We start from the raw sequence: 21362 nt of genomic DNA on the forward strand, positions 1-21362 counted from the left end.
AATTATTAACAGGATCACTATGAATACACCAGATATCTTAACTTGTGGTATGTGGTCAAAGCAATACTTCAAGGAAAATTTATCACCTTAAATGCATGATTAGAAAACAAGGTCTGAACATTAAGATAAAAGCAGAAATTAATGCAATTAAAATACATTTGAATAGGTTGAATTAGCAGCAGGGTTTTAATCAATTAGTTCTTAGAACATTTTTTTTTTCCTTTTGGTCTTTTTAGGGCCGCACCTGCAGCATATGGAGGTCCCCAGGCTAGAGGTCTAATCAGAGCTACAGCTGCCAGCCTACACCACAGCCACAGCAACGCAGGATCCGAGCCTGTCTGAGACCTACACCATAGCTCACAGCAATGCTGGATCTTGACCCGCTGAGCAAGGCCAGGGATCAAACCCCCAACCTCATGTTTCCTAGTCAGATTCATTTCTGCTGCACCACGATGGGAACTCCAACATTGTTTAATTTTTAAAAATATTTATTTTTATGCCTCACCTGTGGCATAAGGAAGTGGGTCAAATCGGAGCTGCAGCTGCAGGCCTTTGCTATAGCCACAGCAACACTGGATCTCAGCCACATCTGCAACTTGTAATGCCAGGTCCTTAACACACTGAGCAAGGCCAGGGATCCAACCCGCATCCTTTTGGAGACTACATTGGGTTCTCAACCCACTGAGCCACAATGGGAACTCCAGAATGTTTTTTTAAAAAGCATAAAATAAGCTATGCTATTTCAAGTGTGGAAGAAATCCCGGGTGTTGGAAACCAATCACTCATTGAGCATTTGCTTGGATATCATACTCTTGCTCAGGCCTGTGCTGGTTTTATGTGGCTGACAGAAAAGTAGTTTGCAGCTAACTTTATCACTGTAACAACTAATAAGAGCTAAGATCAATTGAGCATTTATTACATGTCAGGCACTATACTAAGTGCTTTAGCCTTTATTAAATCGTTTAATCCTTGTGGCAATGACATGAACAATCCAACCAGAATTTCCAGATATAGAGGGGAAAATATAATCTGACTGCAGTAGAAAGTCAAAACTTTTTTTGTATGAAGCTGTTATTTTTGGATCATTTACCATAGGTTTCAGTAATCCCACTCCTTTGTATTTACTCAAAGGAGTTGAGAACTTATGCCCACACAAAACTTGTACACAGATGTTTATTACAGGCTTATTTGCAATTGCCAAAACGTGTACGCAACAAAGATGTCCCTCAAAAGATGCACAGATAAATAAACTGGTACACCCAGACATTGGAATGTTATTTAGTAAAAATAAATGAGCTACTAAGCCATGAAATGATGAGGACAACTTAAAACGCAAATTACTAAGTGAAAGAAGTCAATAACACTGCATACTCTATGATTTCTACTATATGAATTCTGGAAAAGGCATGGGGTCAGTAAAAAGATTAGTGCTTGCCAAGGGTGAGGAGGTGAGAAAAAATGAATAGGTAGAGCACAGAGGATTTTAGGACATTTGTCCTAACTGATAGAATATACACACAAAGAGCGAACCCTAATATAAACAATGGACTTTATGTAATTATTATGCATCAATGTAGGTCATTATAAGACATGTACCTCTCTAGTCGGGGATGTGGATAATGGGTGAGGCCTTGCATGTGTGGGGGTAGGGATTATAGGAAATGCGTACTTTCCCCTCAATTTTTCTCTGAATCTAAAATTGCTCCCAAAAAATAAGGTCTTACTTTAAAAAAAAAAACCCCAAACTTAGAAATATCTTTAAGAACTTGAGGTAGTCAAGAATTTCTTAAATAGGACACAAAGTGTACTAACATAAAAGAAAATAGAGATAAATTGGACATCATTATAATTTTAAAAGTCTATTAATTAAAAGGCAACTCTAGAGAAGTTCCCTTGTGATGCATCGGGTTAAGGATCCAGTGTTGCCGCAGCTGTGGCGTGGGTCTGACCCCTGGCCTGGGAAATCCTGCATGCCTCGGGAATGGCCAAAAAGTGGCGGGGGGGGGGGAGGCAACCATTAGGAAAGTGAAAAAGCATACCACAATCTGGAAGAAAGTGTTTGCAATACATGTATCACACCAAAAAAACCCTTTTATCCAGAATATATAAAGAATTCCCACAAACTAATAAGAAAAAGTATGGATTTCCCTGGTGGCTCATTGGGTTAAGGATCCAGCATTGTCACTGCTGTGGCTCTGTTTACAGTCATGGCTCCATTCCTGGCCCAGGAACTTCCGCATGTGGAAAAAACAAAAACAAACTATACTAAACCCAATTTTGAAAAATAAAATATTCAAGTGACCAATAAGCATATGAAAAGATGCTCACCATACTTGGTCATTAGAAAAATGCAAATTTTTTTCTTTTTCTTTTTTGGTCGCCTCATGGCATATAGACTTCCCCAGCCAGGGATCAGGTAACAGCCACAGTTGCTACCTATGCCGAAGCTGCAGCAATGCCAGATCCTTTAGCCCACTGTGTCGGAGATCGAATCTGCATCCTGGTGCTGCAGAGACTCTGCAGATACTGTTGAGCCACAGTGGGAACTCCAGAAAATGCAAATTTAAATCATGAGACATTGCTCTGGACCAACCAGTGAGTTAAGGATCGAGTGTTCCTGCAGCTGTGGCATAGGTCACAGCTGTGGCACAGATTCCACCCCTGGCCCAGGAGCTTCATATGCTACAGGAGCAGCCAAAAAAAATTTTTTTTTTAATGTCCTCAGAATTCAGAGCACTACAAGACTTTCATGGCTAAAGGCATCACCACGCCAACCTACACCAATGAGGGAGGTGAATGGAAGACTCCTTTCTCTGAATTATAACAATACTCTTGCCAACAAAAAAAAAAAAAAAGAGAGAGAGAGATAGAAAGCTATATGGCACAAAAATTATTTTTTTAAGATTTACAAATATACAGACTATATAAAAATGTACACACAAATTTGTTCATTGCAGCAATACTGGTAATAGTACTGGTAAGAGTCTATCCATAAAGGATTGCTTCAACTGTGGTACACCACACAATGGAACACTACACAGCCATGAAAAGGGTGAAGTTTATCTGTACATGTTAACACTAAAATTTTCCCAAGTGAAAGCACAAGTTGCAGAAAAATAATGTATAATTTGATTATAGTTCTGTAAAATAAAGATACTTTTATTAAAATGTATATTTTATATTAAAAATTTGTAATTAAAAAATGTTAGTAAATGCACAGGGAAAAAAACCTGAAAGATGCATGCCAAATTTGTGTTTACTTCCAAGGGAGGAAAGCGTTTTTGTATGTGTGGGTATGTGGTTGGCAGAGACGTTCATTATTTACTTTTATGTAACATTTGAATTTTTTTATCATGAGCATATACTACTTTGGTAATCAGGAAAGGTCAATAAATATTACTTTAAACACCCCAAGCACAAGCAGGACTACTCAAAGATGTAAACTGATGTTCTGAATGTCCAAGCACCTTGTGGATAAGCTTCAGACTGTTCTTAGGTGAGTAGGTTCCTTGTTCCCTTCTCTCGAAGTCAGAATAACCTCTTTCCCTTCTTTCTATAGCAGAACACTTCACCCAACTGTAGTGATCCACAAAAATCAAGATTATCTTGTTTGAGAGGTTTCTGAAAAATAAGACTTTCCTACTGGCTGAGACAGGAAATTGGATAAAGCTAGCCTTTAAGTTCTGCATAGCATCTGAAGAATTCCCAGGCCCAGGCTCTGGAAGGACCGCCAACACCAGCAGGTCAACAAGGTGATACCATGCCATGTAGATTGATACGCACATGCGAGGACCTTTGTAGTAGTTTCCGGGATGTGCTCATCAAAACAAAGTTTTGAGATGCTGTCTCAGAGATGTGAGAGACCAACAGAAGTTCACAGAGCATTGAGTCAAAAAAGGGCCTCATGATGGAGTTCCCTGGTGGCATAGAGGGTAAGGATTTGGTGTTGTCACTGCTGTGGCACAGGTTAGATCCCTTGCCTGGGGACTCCTGCATGCCACAGGCATGGATGAAAAACAAAGGGGGGCCTCATGAGACTGTGACCACCTGAGAACATGAGGCCAGTGCTGGAGTTGGAAAGTACCAAGTCCATCTGGTGTCCTGTTGGCCTTACAAAGTCAGCTGGTGGTAGGCCTGTGGGCCCTCGCTTGCTGACGTCCGGGGCAGGAACAGTGTTGAGCTCCCACCTCTGAGGAGCTGCTTGGATATGACAGGAGCTGGTCCAGGGAACGCTGATGCTGTGGCGGCCCTGAGGGGCCTCTGCTTCAAAAACTGAGCATCCACATAGTCACCTGTTCAGGACAAGCAGCAGAGAAGACAGAAGAAGAGGGAGGTTGTGCAGACCACGAGGCTTTTGTGGAGAACTAGCTGGTGCCCATCCAGCCATCTGAGCATCAGGGTTTGCCCACTGCTTCTGTGCTCTAAGGCGGTGGGAGGACATAGGCCAAGGCCGATGCTTGCATCTCCCTGTCGCACAGCTGGGCTGGGAGGGGAGGACTGAGGGAGCCAGGGAAGCTCATTTGTAAAACAGGTCCATTTCCTAACTTAACAGATATACCTGGTGCTTCTATCCCTCCCTCTTTCACCCTTGAATGGGATGCTTCCCAGTTTACGGGACCCTCAGGATGCTCTACAACAAGACCCGCCCCCTTCCCGGTCTCGGGGCAGCAGACTCAACCAGCCTTCAAAGTGAGATGCTTTTGGAAGGGGGTGTGCGTGTATGGAGGGGGCAGGATTGGGAGGAGGGATGGAATACAGTGCCACGAACAAAGGGAAAGCAGAGAAGGGACTAAGGCAGCTCCCTGAGTTCACCGGAGGTGACACCTAAACGGCTGGGTGACTCACCTGCTTTGGAAGGAGGGTCCAGGAAGATGCATGTGTTCTAGGCAAGCTCTGGCTTCCCTGGCTTCAAGTCTATTTGAATCACCTGCGGCGCCCCCTGCCAGGACGGTTGGTTTCACGTACCTCTTCTACGTGTCCCTCTTCTACGTGTCCCGCCAGAAGCATCCTTGAAACCGCCCTCCTCACTTCTGGGACTGGCCCTCCTTCCTCTGCTAGAACCTGGCACAAAAGTTCTATCTCGCTCAGTCCTGTGGCTACGGGTCTCACTGAATGGCCCCTTCCACACTGAAAACTCTCCATACATTTCTTTTAAAACTTTTTATTCAATAATATATAATTTGAAAATTATAATATGTAACCGCCCCTCATGCCGTATTCGCCCCGAGCCCCACTGCGGAGTCTGTGGTCGGCAAGTTAACGTGATCTGTTGGAGAAACAGGCCGCCACGGACGAGCCGGGCCACCGGGGAGCAACAGTAACCAACAACCATTTTTGCATACCCTTCACATTTCCCATGCTTTCTGGGTCAGGAGGAAGTCAACAGGAAGCCAAAGGCGTGTGAACCTTTTACATTCGGAAGTGAGGTTTGATATACGGTGGTGGGCTGCCCTTCGGTGGGTCTAGTTCGCGCTCGCCAAACCTGCCACCGTTTTGTGTCTGCTCACGGAACGTGATCGCTCTACACACGTTAAGACGTTTGATTTGGTTCTCGTTCTGCTTATGGAAAAGTGGGAGGAACCGCAACAGACCTGGGGAGAGAGACGGGAGGAGGGGAAAGACGGCATTAATCAATCTGACCTGCAGTGAGGACAGGCCTCCACTGGCGTGCGTGCCCTTCTGCTGGGGAGTGCTGGGATGCAAGCTCATCTTTCCTAGGGCACTTCGTGGAGAACCAGGTAAGGACTGACTTTAGGATCTCCAGTTGCAAACAGTACCCTTTTCCTTCCTCTTCTGACCGCCACTTACAGAGGCAGTCTTTGTCCCGGCCTTTCTTTGACCAAGTCCCTCCTCTTCTCTAGGGTCCAGGATGCTCTAGAAGCACCAGAGACTCTTGACCATTCTGTGCAAACCAAGCTACAAGGTCAGCAGTCCAACTCCAGATCCCTATTTGACCTGCCCCAATTTATTGAGGACATCTTGGGACCAAGAATCAGATGACCTTATTTACACAAGGAAAGGGCCCAGTTCACTAATAAAGTTCGCCAAGGGAGCACAAATACTTTAAACTCTCCCCTGGAAGAGGCTGTCTGGCATGGCCTGAAAACCTCATTTCTCCTTCCATGTCCAGCACAGTCCAGTGAGTCGTAAGATGCCAGCAGAGTTCTAGAAGCAGCATCTCAGAACAGCATTAAAGCATCATCAGAAGGGACTATGTGCCTGCAAAGCTGTCACACAGAAACATTTCATGACCCAGACTTTTTCTAGGTAAAGGGTTCTATTGCTTAGTCCTGAAGGAAGGCTGCATGGTGCACAGTTAAGAAAGAAATGACTCTTCAGCACATGACTGCCAAGTGAGAAGCAAGTGTACTAATGAAAGACACCACCATCTGCTAAACAACAGCATGTGCCCGCTTAAGTTCCCAGGAATGGGCCTGCAGGTGGGTTTTCTTAAGTGCAGGACGCTCTGCCATAAAGGTTAAAGTCATGCAATGAAATGGTCAATCCCAAGCAGCAAGTTCTGAGTGGTACAATTCACAAGCAAGTACCCAGACACAGAACAATCCCTGCCACCCCGCCCCAGCCCCACCATTTCTGCTTAAGGGAAGTCTTCACACCAAAGTGATTAACTGCAACAACCCACCCACACATCTTTGAAGTTCAAGGTTTACCCCTCCTCTCCCCCAAGAGACAGGAAATACAAGTTTACGGTCCTCTTGGCAGTGGCTCATCTCCCACTTGGGAAGGCTGGTGATTATCAACATTTTTATTTATGAAAACAGGATTAAACATGGCATCTTTCTTTCCTCTAAGGGCAGCAGCACATAAATCATACATAGGTCATCCAGTGATACAAAGAGGTGGCCAACTGTGTCTGAAGCAGTCATAAGTAAAGGATCACGACCCAGGCAGTGTTGCTTTTCTGCAAACAGAAGGAAACAGTCGGCTCCATGGTTCTTGAAGATTTATCCAAGCTTTCCACTGGTTGTCAAGATTTCTGACCCAAACTCTTAGTTACGATTTACAGCAAGAAAAGCCAGCAAGTGAAAAACTGTTAATTTATTGATTCATTGAAATTTTTTTTTTAAACAATCCCCATTACATGCAGTTCAGGATTAAGTATCACATTTGTAGCACATTGTTGAGTCTCCACACAAAAGTATGCATCACCTGTATAATTCCATCACATCACCTTCCCCAGCCTCTACAATACCTGGTTGGGGTCATTTTCACTGACACATCCATACAGCTCCAAAGCATACGTTATTACTGGTTTTCTCAGCCAGATGTTTCCTCGCCATCTACCATCCCCTCATCCCCACCCTGGGGTTAGTTTTTAAAGGCAAGATATTACTCAGCTATATTAAGCTCACGGACAAACTTTGGCTTCTTGTGTGCTCATGTGGACCCTGCTTTTGCTTTGGGGTTTATACCTCAATGGCCTTGACTGATCACTTACCATCCACTCCTATTAATTTGTAGGAGGGAAGTTTGCTTTTTTTCCTGTGAGTGCTTGTGCAATAACACAGGTTCCTAAATGAATCACTAATCTGAACTGGCATTAAAGAAAACTGTCACCAGGGCTCTCTCAGATACATTTCAATGCATATACAAAAACTTTTCCAATTGTTTGTGTCCCAAAATAATTTTGCTTCCATCCTCATCAAAGCAGCACCTGGGAGAAGCGAAGTCATTTCCCTGAGTAGGCGCAGACTGAGTGAGACCCACGGCTGCGGGCTCTCTCTGGGACTCAGCATCTGCCTTGAGAGCAGCACCATGCAGTCCCTCCGGAACCAATCCCAGGGGCAGTGCCCACCTCAGGACATGTTCCAGAACTTGAACTTTGTGCCTCCCCGCTCCTTGCTTTCTCCCCTCAAGAAGTCATGTTCCCTCCTCAAGATGGACCTTTCAACTGTTTTTACTGGTTCTCTTTATTTTAACAGCCCCCTCTCCCATCTTCTCTCCCGGCTCCCAGGGATTACAAGCTCTTCGGCCTCCTCTCATCAGTTTGAGGGTACCTTCCTGCTCTGCAAGGGAATACACATGCCTTGAGCCTCATAAGTACTGACGTGCTGGACAACATCTGTTAGGAGACCCAGCAGACGGAGGTTCACGTGCCTCACAGAACTGGCACCGTGCTCCTCTAACGGGTCAGACCTGGGGATGCTTGGGCTGCGTGATACACTCACTGGCCTCTCCCACCTGGTCACCTACTGCAGGGATGGGACGGGATGGGGCAGGCCAGCAGACAGATCCCCGGGAGAGTGAACTGCAGGCAAACCTGATGAAAACATTAGCACTTCATCAGTTCTGCTCTCGCCGTGGGACTGCTCAGCTGGGGCAAACCCTTACTGTTATGCTCATTTGTGGCCAATGACCAATGATACGTGGATCTGTATTTGGCACAGGAACCTTTTGTTCTCACCACACCAGGTCTATGTTCCTGAACACAGGCAGTACCTGAGATGACAGTGTAACACTACCCTGTTCCCCACCTTTTTTTGCTTTTCTTTAGGAAATAAGTCCTTATCATAGGCACTTTTAACCTGTTACAAGGTAATGAAGCAAACGAAATGTCTAACGAAAATCACTGAGATGAATTTTAGAAACACGCTAACCAAAAAGGATACTGAGCGGGTAAATCTACCATAGCTTTGTCTACGTACACTTAAGACCAGACTCACGCACGCACATGCATGCACGCGCTTATCCTTCTATTGGAACCCTCCAAGACCGCCTCCTAACCCAGGTAAATACTCTAAAACCTCAGGAGAGCGAGGTCCATGTGGACACAGAATGGTTCTGGAGATGGTAAAAGAGGAACGGTCTAGACGACTCAGCTCAGTCTGGGAAAGAACCATCCATAGTCAGTCAGCCAGAAGCTGGATGTCAAGACCAGACTCAGAAAGGAGTGGGCATTTTAAACTTAGTTATGCCGTATGTCTAAGGCATGAAGAGAGGTAAAAAGTATACAGGTGGCGGAAAGGTAAACTGTATGCATAAAAAGGAAGAATTACTCCTTTGCCAAGCTTCAGCCAGAGAACCCAAGGACAGGGAGGTTAGCTGTGTTTGCATCCACTAGATCATATAACTGGAGGAGAGAGGCAGAGGTTAGTCACCTGACTCTTCTCCTCCAGATGCTTTTATTGCCTCTGGGGGACCCAAGAGAAAGAAACAGGATTACTGCTTCACCAGGACCATCCATTAGGCTCCTCCTGCCTGGTCCAGATAGGTGACTTTAAAAAAGAAGGTGAGAGGAGGGAACGGGTGACGGAGGAGGAGATGGGTGGGGCAGGAAAGACACACAGTGGCACATCTCCCTGATAAATAATAACCAACAGTTCAGTGTTGCCTGGAAGGGCACATTAAGAAGGCTTCTGATAATCCAAAACACTGAGTTTTGCTGCCTGCTTTATCAATACAGGTTTGGCCAAGAGCTCCTGTTGTGTCTTTTGATTTTCAGGTAGAACAAATGTACATATTAACATACAGAATGTACGATGCAGGCAGGTAGCACTGGTATGAGAACCTAACTGAATGCATTTCCTGGCTTTGGGATCTTATTTTACTCTACAAGCTCAACCCTATAGTAAGAGTTTTATTTGTATTTTAAGTTCCCATCAACCAAATGACAAATATAAAACCTACATTTAGAGATAGGACCTGCTACCAATACCAATATGATTTTATTGGAACATGGAATGTTAAACAGATGTTTTCAAACAAACAATCTAACCTTATAAAAATGTACGGCATTATTAAATATTTAATAAAGAAATTCTAAAGTGTGATGTGGTGGCAGACACCTTGAGCTGCAGCCTAGGTGTGTTGAGGTCCCCACAGCTGGGGGGGGGGCTCTGCAGCTGGGGTCAGGGGACTGCGTGCAAACCGTGTGGATGACAAGTCCCCAGAGGGAAATCAGCCCTACTTTTTATCTTAGACAAAACTCAGCTTCTTTTGCTAATGTCAAGGCTAGCACAATGGGCCCCAAGCTCTGATAGTCACCCCAGGAGCTCCAATCCCTCTCTAAGCCCCTTGGATGTTAGCCTTGGGGTAGTGGGTGGCCCTGCCCACACAACTCTAGTCCCTGCACATGAGAAAGACTTATCTGTGCCAACACATTCGCATGTTACCTATCAGAGCTTAAATACACAGATAATCCTGATTACAGTGGGAAATTGTTTTTCATGGGGATAGAGAGGGGTACAGGATGGGAGGGTAGGAGAGGAGTATTTTTTTTTTCACCCAATAGTCTTTCCTGAATAAATTCTAATACGATGTCTTTTTCTCCCTCCCTGAAGCCTGACTTTCCAGCTTTAGTTATGGCTGTGAACACAGTCTTTGTTTCAAAGACATGCATTTAAATAGATGCACACACAGGGTTGTGCTGGGAAATGAAGTTTTCCTTAAGAGGCTGAAGAAAGAAAAAAAAAAAAGCTATATGAAAAAAAGAGCAACAAGATTTTATGGTTAGGCAAATCAACGAAAGTTACACTGAGCTCTGAGTTATGCACTTAGTCTCCAACTCTGATGAGACAGATGGACATGTCTGGCGTCACAAGGCTTAAAGTGCTGCCTCCTGACATCCAAGGGGACTCCTGTGAGAGTGACTGCAGTTTGCTCACAAATGAAAACACTTAGAAGAAAACTGCAGGGATGAGGTACATTTCTTAGAGAGCTCATGTCATAAAAAAATACATAAAACATGAATTTGTAAAAGAGCTTAAAAAAAAATACTGTCACTGTTTTAGTTTCTCCTTTTTGTAAATGAGGCTGGTGTGTCAGTACAGACTGCTGACATTTTGCTAGAACTTGAGCCTGAATCTCACCAAAGGAAACCCAGACCACAGTGGAATAGATAGGAAGTCAGATATTCAGAGCTTGTTGACTGAACGGGTTAATTCAACAGTGGTCTTCTGTTAAGTAAAGTAAATGAACAACAACTCCGAGTCTCTCATCTCCCATGCATTCCAAAGGGAGCGTCTCCTCAGATCCTCAACTATGTGCATCGACAGGCTGCCGCACGGCAGCTCCCTGCAGACTAGTACTGGGGAGTTTCTTTCTTTTTGACAGACTTTTAGGTCTTTACTCTTCTTTGCGTTTAGAAGGAATGGCTAGAATTTCTTTTTATCACACTGTAGTTTTCCTTCAAGGTTTGTGTTTGGTTGGTTGGTTTTATTGGCAAGCATCAATGCTGCATTACCCGTCGCTTTCCAGTCTTCATCGGGCCGCCGTGAGACCACTGGAAAGTACAGCATTATCTGCACAAGGCTGGGACTGCTCCTTCACCACGGGGTCTGAAAGAAAACAGGGGCTCAGTCAGCAGAAGCCTGGCAGCTCAGTGCGGGGGAGAACATCAGGACAGACCCACCCTCCTCTACAGGGAGAGACAGACAGGGCGCCAATCACAGACACTGAGAAATGATCAGGGGAAATACAGTCAGCTCGTATGCTTCCACAGAGTGCAAGTTCAAATGCTGAGACTCAGAGAAAAGGAGTACAGAAACACATTCAAAATGTCTACTCATTTTCTTTTTTGTCTACTCTTTTGGCTGCCCCATGTACATGGAGCTTCCGGGCCAGGGATCAGATTCGGGCTGCAGTTACAACCTATGCCACGGCTGTGGCAATGCCGGATCCTTAAACCACTGTGTTGGGCTAGGGAGCAAACCTGTGTCCCAGTGCTCCAGAGGCACCCCGCTCCTGCTGTGCCACAGTGGGAACTCCTACAAATTTTATTTATTATTCTCCTTGAATACTAACATCATATCCAACCCCCAACTTCAAAGCATGTGCAATTATGAACACTTTGGAGGAAAGGGTAGGAGACATGAGAAGATCTATCCATTTTAAGCAATAGTATAAAAATTCTTTTACAGAAATATAAAATGTGTTCGAAAAAGGAGACAGGTCATGATTTACATAATATAAACACCAGTGTCCTTAATTCAATCCAACTCAGAGGGTAAAAATAGCTTTTCATGACAGATCCTGGACAGAGGACATCCATTTGCACTTGTCTGAGGCCTGGAAGAATGACTGGTAGGACTATTTACATTTACTGTAGTCTTTTTTCTTTTTGGTCTTTTTTAGGGCCACATTTGTGGCATATGGAAGTTCCTAGGCTAGGGGTCAAATCAGAGGTGTAGCTGCTGGCCTATGCCACAGCTCATGGCAATGCCAGATCCTTAACCCACTGAGCGAGGCCAGGGATCGTACCCGCATCCTCATGGATAGTAGTTGGGTTCGTTATCGCTGAGCCATGACAGGAACTCCAACATTTGCTGTCCTCTAATGCTTACGGACCAGCAGGCTCAACATCACAGAGTCATGTATTCTTTGGGCAAGATTTAGTTAACCTCCAGAGAGGAGAAAAGGGAGAAAGGAAGATAGTGTATTGGTCAAGCAACAGAGAGAAAACTGAGACATGTCACTCGACCACCCTTACACAGTCTCTCTGTCACTGGACTAAATGACCTTGCATTTTGCACTGTCTATAATCAAAGTCCGGGACATACTTTACCGGGGGCGGGGAGACCATAGACATGAATACCAATAAGCATCCACATAAAGTGAATATACACACATACTTCAAGGTGAGACCTAAGAGGTGGGTAACTCGGGATTTTAGTAAGGTCCTTCCTTTCCTCAAACTCTTTGTACTTACTTATTTCCTCCTTAAAAAATACACTATGATCACCTTATTACTTTCAACAAATCATTTGTTTTTTGGTTGTTTTTTTAAATGGCGGCACCTGTGGCATATGGAAATTCCCAGGCTACGGACTGAATCCAATCCACAGCTGCAGCAACGCTGGATCCTTTAACCCACTGTGTCAGGCTGGGATCAAACATGTACCTCTGCAGCAACCTGAGCTGCTGCAGTCTGGTTCTTAACCCACCAGACCACAGTGGGAACTCCAAATCATGTTTTATTGGCGGGGGTGGGGGGAAATCTCTGAATAGGTTTCCACACAAATGTACATATTTGAAAACAAAATTTTAGATACTTGTGATCTATCAACTCAGAGTCACAGGCTACAGTCCAACAGACCAGACTCAAGGGAGCCCCAGTGGTGAATAAGCAAATACCTTTGCAGGGTTGTTTCAATAGTCTAGAACTAATGAGGCCAAATACCAAGGATGATTCATCCAGATACGCAGAATTCTCTCAACCAGCCTCTAAGATAAAGGGTAGAAGAATTTCTCTGACAAATCAGGCCCCTGGAGACTCACAGAAGTACGGGTGCTCCATGGCCTCTTTGGCGGTCAGTCTCTGTTGATGGTCATATCGCAGAAGTTTGTCCAGAAGATCTAGGGCCTCAGGGCTGACGAGGTGTCTGTTCTCACTATGGATAAAGTTTTCCCAGCGTTTCCGTGAATGTCTGAGAAGAAAAGGAAAGCACTGGTATTCTGAGACTAATTCAACAAGAATCCTTACGTATTAGGGCTCAAGCCAGCAAAGTCTTAGAACACTGTGCTGATTACAAGCTCATTAAATCTGAGTTCCCGTCATGGCGAAGTGGAAACAAGTCTGACTAGGAACCACGAGGTTTCGGGTTTGATCCCTGGCCTCGCCCAGTGGGGTGGGGATCTGGCGTTGCCATGAGTGTGGTGTAGGTCGCAGACGTGGCTCGGATCTGGCATTGCTTTGGCTGTGGTGTAGACTGGCAGCTACAGCTCCTCCATATGCTGCAGGAGCAGCCCTAAAAAGACAAAAAAAAAGACAAGCTCATTAAACCTCTTTCTTACTGGTGCCTGTCCCACCTCCCCTCACAGTTATGATCACAACATTCTCAAAAAAAAAAAAAGTGCTCTGTGACTGCTAACACAGAATTAATTAAAACTTCTACATCTGATTTAGAAGTTGTGGAACCTTTTTAGATAAATTTTTATATCCCAGGCTTTGTCAATTCTGGGTTAGGCAAAGAGGTAGCTGAGTAATCTTTATTGTTTAGCAGGTACATTTACAGCATTAGCTTTAGAAACACGGAGGTTCTATAAATTACTGTCTAAAAATTGTCAATACTACATTTACTTTTCAACACTATTGTACTGTATCTGAAAACATGCTTTAAAATTTGCTCCCTTCTAGAAAATCCATTACACAGAACAATAAGCAACCAACTCTCTTTTTTTTAGGGCCACATCCATATGGACGTTCCCGGGCTAAGGGTTGAATGAGAGCTATAGCTGCTGGCCTACACCACAGTCACAGCAATGCGGGATCCAAGCTCAGTCTGCAACCTACACTGCAGCTCATGGCAATGCCAGATCCCTAACCCACCAAGCGAGGTCAGGGATCAAACCCACATCCTCATGGACACCAGCCAGGTTTGTTACCACTGAGTCACAATGGGAACTCCCCAAAAATCAAAGAATTACAGCTTTCCATAATCTTCCATTACTACTGTATAGCATAGGGAACTGTGTCCAATCTCTTGGAACAGAACATAAGAGATGATATAAGTATATATATATATACATATATACACACAAACACACATATATATGACTGGGTCACTTTACTGTACAGAAGAAATTGGAACAGTATAAATCAATTGTACTGTAATAAAAAAATACAAAAAATTTTTCCATTAAAATAAGCATATGCTGTACTAGATTTTGTCTTCCATTTTCTATTGATAAACAGGTTATCTCTCAGAGAATTATACTGATTAGAAGACACATGTGTAAACAATGCCCAATATTTCAAGGTAAGTTAAAAAATAATACAAATGGGGGGAAAAAGTATTTCCATCCTGACACGATTAGAAAGGGGAAAAGAGCTTTTAGAAAGCTAACCTTTTCACTTCTGAAATGGGCTAAGTTAAAACCCTCTTTCTTTCTCTCTCTTACTTACTGTCCCAGGATATCGTTGAAGTGTGGATCTAGGTCTATGTGATACTTCTTCAGATACCCATACAGCTCATCTGTACCCAGAACCTTGGCAATGCGAACAAGCTGAAACACAAAACAAACTGACCAAATCACTGAGCACAGAACTCACTGCCAAGCCCGTGGACATGCTGGACCAAGGAATCAGAAGACTTCCACATCAGTAAATCTCCAGGGACCAGATACAGATCTGAGCCTGGGGTGGACAGGCAGCAGACCCATGGATACGAAGTTCACATGAATGCAAATTTCCAAAATGCCTTTAAAACAGTAACAACAACTTAAGGCAATAACAGTTATGTTGGTATAACATCTAATGATTAGAACCTTATTTTATTAGACAAGGAGGTACTTGACTTCTTCACAGACTCACTTTGGAAGTTGGGCATAACAGCATTATCTGTCTTTATCTATAGGGACCCGGTAACTACAGACAAGATTCTGTGAAATTCTTTACTCTGAAAAAAGCTTATATGCATAGCATCCCTACAAGATGCTATTTTCTTGGCATCTGTCCCCAAATGGATAGGAGTCAGATGGTATTTGCTTACCTGGTCATAGTTATCCTGTCCATGAAAGAAGGGCTCCTTTCGAAAGATCATGCTTGCTAACATACAGCCCAAACTCCACATATCCAAGCTATAATCATACATCTGAGGAAATAAAGACAACCAGTCATCAAGGGTGTTACAAATGCCATTTTTCTGACCTGAGTTTCTAGTCTTTAGCTGACCTCTGCAGATGTTTTAAAATTCAAAGGAAAAAAAAAAAGAAAAAAGAAGCTGAGAAAAACGAGTAATTATCATTTTGAGATAGAATAGACAGGATTTTGAACGTATCCAAATTGACTAAATAAAAATCAGGGAAGAAAAAAAAAAAAAAAAAAAAACCCCACAGGAAAAGCCCTAGAGAAAAAAAAAAGGAACCCAGAGGTGCTTCACTAACAATTTTACCTGATAGTCCACAAGGAGCTCTGGTCCCTTGAAGTACCGCGAGGCTACTCGGACATTGTACTCCTGAGCTGGATGATAGAATTCTGCCAAACCCCAGTCTATCAGTCGCAGCTATAAGTATGGCAAATAAAACGTGGGAAAGGAATGTTTTTTAGATGCCTGTGTCTTACAACAAGGCCACATCATTTTAGATAAGTATTTGGCCACATAAAGTACACTGTTGATACTTTCAGCAACTACATTTAAGATTATTTCTAAAGCAGAGCACCTGGAATCTTACTTGCTTTTTCTTTTAAAAATTTAAATTATCCTGGCTTATCATTCTTTTTACCCCTCCCCCTTTTTACAGCCATACCTGGGGAACATTCGAGTTCCCAGGCTAGGGGTGGAATCAGAGCTGCAGCAATGTGAGATCCAAGCCACATCTGTCACCTATACTGTGGCAACGCTGGATTCTTAACCCACTAAGCCAGCCAGGGATCAAACCCGCACCCTCACAGAGACAAGGGTTTGAGTTCTTAAGCTGCTGAGCCACAAAAGGGACTCCTTATCATTCTCTTTAGATCAATAAAGCTTAAGTTTTTATTCTGCCTCCATCCAGTTGCATGTGATAACACATCCACCTCATTATTGACAGCTTTCATTATAAAGCTCTAGTCATAACAGAAAGAAATGGAGCATGTGCCCTGTTCTAGGACTGAAGCACTGCTCTAGCTTTTCATTAATCTAACACTAGCTAATTCATTTATTCACCAGTGAGGTACAATCAGGACTGAATACTGAAAAGAGGTGGCATCCAAGTGTACTTTTTAATCATAAGGCCAGGCCGACTGGTCTGAGGATCGTTAAGAAAGGAAGTAGAAATCAGCAACCGTAATTTCTTTCTTGAGGCCCCCCGGAAAACCATCATCAAGGTAAACAAGTAACTACACTTAGGGTCAGCTGTCTACTTTCCTTGTGTACTATGCTTACGCCAAGTACACTGGAGACTGAAGAAATACAACATCACAAGTCTTCCAAAGAAAAAAACAACATGGGTCTTTATAAACCAGCTAGGTACTGGCCAAAGTCTTTCAATGAAAGGCTTGCACTGCCTGGCTGTAATGGTACCTTTTTCTGTTGGTGATCTATCATGACATTGTGAGGTTTCACATCCCTGTGCATGATTCCCTTGCTGTGGCAGTAATCCAGAGCCTATTAGATAAGAAAGCACAGAGAAAAGTAAGCAAACCCTCTATCACCTTCCTCCCAATGCAAGCATATTCTTAGTACTTGTTCGCACCAGTTTGATTTGAATAGTCTCCCAAGGAGCAGCTTACTGTCTGTAACAACAACAAAAAACATGCTTCAGAAGGCACCCCTTGCTCTCTGAGCACACTATGCTAGCAGAATGGGGGCTGTGGAGGGGAGTCACCAAGGACTATGATGATTTCCCTTTTTCAGCCACCCTGCAGCATATGGAGTTCCTGGACCAGAGATCAGATTTGAGCCACAGTTTAGACCGACACTGCAGCTACACCAGATCCCTTCACCCACTGTACCAGGTCGGGGATTGAACTTGCATCCTGGTGCTGCAGAATGCCACAGCAGGAAATCCATGAAGATTTCTTAAAAGGGGGAAATTACATATTTCTTTGGGCATTTGTCTCTACCTATGGCTGGAAGCAACTATTAGTCGCATGAATTTAAAACGTACATGAATCTGTTGGTCTAATTTGGTGTGCCTAAAACCAGATCTAGGAACCTCAGTGGAGTCATTCCTCATGCCAGTTTCAAATGACATGTAAGAACCCATGTAGACATGAAGAATGACATCTAAATATACTGGCAGTGTGGCCTGTCTTTTACAAAATCCCACGTGGGTTTTGTAGACTAAGATGTATTCTAATATTAGAATTTTCCTTAAAAACAATCCCTGATCCAGTTAAAGAATTATGACTCTGAAGGAGAAAACTGCTTCCTGTAAGACCACTGACACGCAGCTAAGATTTTTTTTTTCTTTTTTTGGCCACACCCATGGCACATGGAAGTTTCTGGGCCAGGGATCGAATCCCAGCAACAGCTGTGACCTATGCCACTGATCCACCACCTGTTGCTACAGATTTGCCTTTTCTGGACATTCATAAAATGAAATAATATATACAGTTCTTTTTTTTTTTTTGTCTTTTTTGCTATTTCTTGGGCCGCTCCAGCGGCATATGGAGGTTCCCAGGCTAGGGGTCGAATTGGAGCTGTAGCCACTGGCCTACGCCAGAGCCACAGCAACACAGGATCCGAGCCGAGTCTGCAACCTACACCACAGCTCACAGCAACGCCGGATCGTTAACCCACTGAGCAGGGGCAGGGACTGAACCGGCAACCTCATGGTTCCTAGTCGGATTCGTTAACCACTGCGCCATGACGGGAACTCCCTATACAGTTCTTTATCTTCTTTCACTAAGCATAACGTTTCTAAGATTCATCCATGTTGCTTTTTTTCCTTGTAGTAGTATTCCAGTGACCGAATACACTGCTGATGTAAAAAAGTCTTTGAGGAGTTCCCGTCGTGGCGCAGTGGTTAACAAATCGACTAGGAACCATGAGGTTGCGGGTTCGGTCTGGGCCCTTGCACAGTGGGTTAACGATCCGGGGTTGCCATGAGCTGTGGTGTAGGTTGCAGACGAGGCTCGGATCCCGCGTTGCTGTGGCTCTGGCGTAGGCTGGTGGCTACAGCTCCAATTCGACCCCTATCCTGGGAACCTCCGTATGCCGCAGGAGCGGCCCAAGAAATAGCAAAAAGACAAAAAAAAAAAAAAAAGGAGTTAAAAAAAAAAAGTCTTTTAGAGGACATATGTTTTTATTTCTCTTGGGTAGACTCCTAAAGGTGGAAGTGCTGGGCTATAATTACAATAAACTTTTCAAGAGTTTGCCTAATTATTTCCCAAAGTGGCTGAACCATTTTACATTCCCATTAGCAATGTATGGGGGCTCCAGTTTCTCTACATCCTCACTAACACTTGTTACTGTTTATCTTTCTGATTAGAGCCTTTCTAGTGGGTTTGAAGAGGTATTTCATTATGGTTTTGCTATTTCTATAATGAATGATCAGGTTACACATCTTTTCTTTGGACAATTGTTAATTCAAATCTTTCACCCATTTCTTACTTGGGTTAAGTTTGTTTTTAAGGAATATAAAAATTTGCTTCTAAATCTGCGTTTTCCAATACAGAAAATAAATTTTCATAAATTTCAACGTTGGGCCCTTTGGCTTGTCTTAAAAAGCCCTTGAAGCCTATGAGTCCCACATTTTATGTCTTATCCATAAAGTACTCCTTGAGTAATGATGACAGCAATCCACAATCTTAAGAGTACCTACTGATGCGCCTGGCATTGAGAGCTCTTATAAGATGGAATTGTCCAAGAGACAAGATTAGGTCTTTTCCATGTCGGCACCATTGACACTTTGGACCAGAGGATTCTTTGTTACGGGTAGCAGTCCTGTGCATTATTGGATGTTTAACAGAATTCCTGGCCTCTACCCAGGAGATACCAACAGCATCCCTCCTAATTGTGACAACCAAAAATAGCTCCAGACACTGCCAAATGTCCCCTGGGGGATAAAGTTAACTTGGTTGAGAACCACTGGACTAGATTAGCAAGGGCACTGCACTAGGCATCTTTACATGGGAGGGAGTATATAAACCAGAGAATGGTCCCTAGGTCCAGCAAATTTTACCTCCCCTAGACAAGAGTATACAACGATTTTTTTTTTTTTTTTTTTTGCCACACCCAAGACATGTGGAAGTTCTCAGGCCAGGGATTGAACCCTCATCACAGCAGTGACAATGCAGTATTCTTAACCTGCTGAGCCAGCTGGGAACTCTCCATATGATGCTTTTGTACGAAGGTCAAGAACGGGTAAAACTAAACTATAGAGGGAGTGGTGAGAATATAATCGATGCAAGGAAAAGAAATATTCTACACCTGCACTGCCCTTTATGGTAGCCACTAGCTACATGAGGCCACTGAATGCTTGAAATGTGACTAAGGAACTGAATTTTTAATTTTACTTAACTGAAATAGCTACCTTCAGCAGTAACTACTATAGTGGATGGAACAGTTCTGTGTGGATGTGGGTGACGGTTTCACACTCATGCAAAATCTAAAAAAACTGTACCCTTAGGATTTATTCACTTCATCTATGTAGGTTCTACTTAATTTTTCTCTTTGTCTTGTTTTTCTCTTTGTCAGCTGTACCAGAGTCCACAGCAAGTCCACAGTGGCTTGGCAGCAGTGCTGCAGAAACCAGGCTCCTGAGAACACACCTCCCTAAATCTGAATCAAGACTCAGACAAGGTAGAAAGCCTCAGCGAGTCACTGAGCAATCATTCTGCAGCCTTCTGCCTAAGTTCCTCTTATGTTTTCTTTCTTTCTCTTGTCTTTTTTAGGGCCACACCCTTGGCATATGGAGGTTCCCAGGCTAGGGGTTGAATCACAGCTACAACTGCCGGCCACAGCCACAGCAGATCCGAGCCGAGTTTGGGACCTATACCATAAATCAAAGCAACGCCGGATCCTTAACCCACTAATCAAGACCAAGGGTTGTACATGCGTCCTCACGGATGCTAGTCAGATTTGTTTCTGCCGAGCCAGGACGGGAACTCTCCTCTTCCATTTTCAATGATGTTAGATGGTTGCTCTTCTCCATCCCCATTTTTTTTCCTTTTTCATGCGAAAATTCAGCAAGTATTGATTCTGTAATTTTGCCTCGTCTTTGCCCAAAGGAATAAAGTAATTAGGACTATAATACCTTGGGTGTGAACCAAGCAGAGGTCTGAAAAGAGCCTGTCAAGGTTTGCCCTTTCTTGCTGATAAGACCCACTGAGACCAGCTCAGGAAGCAGCCCAGACCAATCTCCTGGGGATGAGACCTCAGGTCTTCCAGCTGCCATCTCAGCTATGTGGGCGGAGTCAACCCTGGACCAGTTTGCCCCAGTCAGGTGACCCAGACCAAAAGACTCACCCAGCCAACCCACTGAGTTATGGGACTAAATCTTTTTTAAAAAGTCACTAGGTTTGCATGAGATTTTTTTTTAAAAGGAATTATCTTTTCTTCATCATTGAAACACCAGAAAAATTTATGATCAAAAATACTGACAAATTACAATGTATAAAAACTAAAATTTTGTAGTGTGAATATAATAATAGTCCAAAATACAACATAAGATAAAAACATTTTACATCAATGGGTTGATATGTTTTCATATACCTACTTCGTCACTATAATTTTTTTTTGCAAGAAATTTTTTATAATGAAAACTAATAAGTATTAAGCAAAAAAAAAAAAAAAAAAAAAAAAAAAGAAGGCAAAAACAAGAAAAACAAAACCGAAGGACCACCAGAGCTATAAAGAGGGAGGTTCTAACTTCAGGTATCAGGTGCCCGGTACTCTAACTGGCTATTTTTATCCGTTCCACTGGAAAGTTTCTATGTAAAGATTCCACGTTGGAGGCCTCAATGTAAGTTAAAAACA

At 43.4% G+C, this 21362-nt stretch overlaps 1 protein-coding gene across 4 annotated transcripts in view; it reads right to left on the reverse strand.

Moving 5' to 3' along the window:
- Positions 5146–21362, reverse strand: part of CSNK2A2 (casein kinase 2 alpha 2) — a 41739-nt gene continuing 25522 nt past the window's right edge. For 2 of the 4 annotated variants that reach the window (XM_021093950.1, XM_021093947.1), the window contains 6 exons: positions 16962–17045; positions 15852–15962; positions 15450–15551; positions 14864–14964; positions 13237–13385; positions 6717–11297 (listed from right to left, as the gene is read on the reverse strand). In XM_021093950.1, the coding sequence (XP_020949609.1) occupies positions 11221–11297; positions 13237–13385; positions 14864–14964; positions 15450–15551; positions 15852–15962; positions 16962–17045 (624 nt within the window). In that variant the 3' untranslated portion in view covers positions 6717–11220. Of the gene's footprint in view, positions 5592–6704; positions 11298–13236; positions 13386–14863; positions 14965–15449; positions 15552–15851; positions 15963–16961; positions 17046–21362 lie in introns of those variants that run through there. The other 2 variants (XM_021093948.1, XM_021093949.1) reach the window with 2 other exon arrangements.

The sequence above is a fragment of the Sus scrofa genome, chromosome 6 (assembly GCF_000003025.6).
Source record: "Sus scrofa isolate TJ Tabasco breed Duroc chromosome 6, Sscrofa11.1, whole genome shotgun sequence".
NCBI lineage: Eukaryota > Metazoa > Chordata > Mammalia > Artiodactyla > Suidae > Sus > Sus scrofa.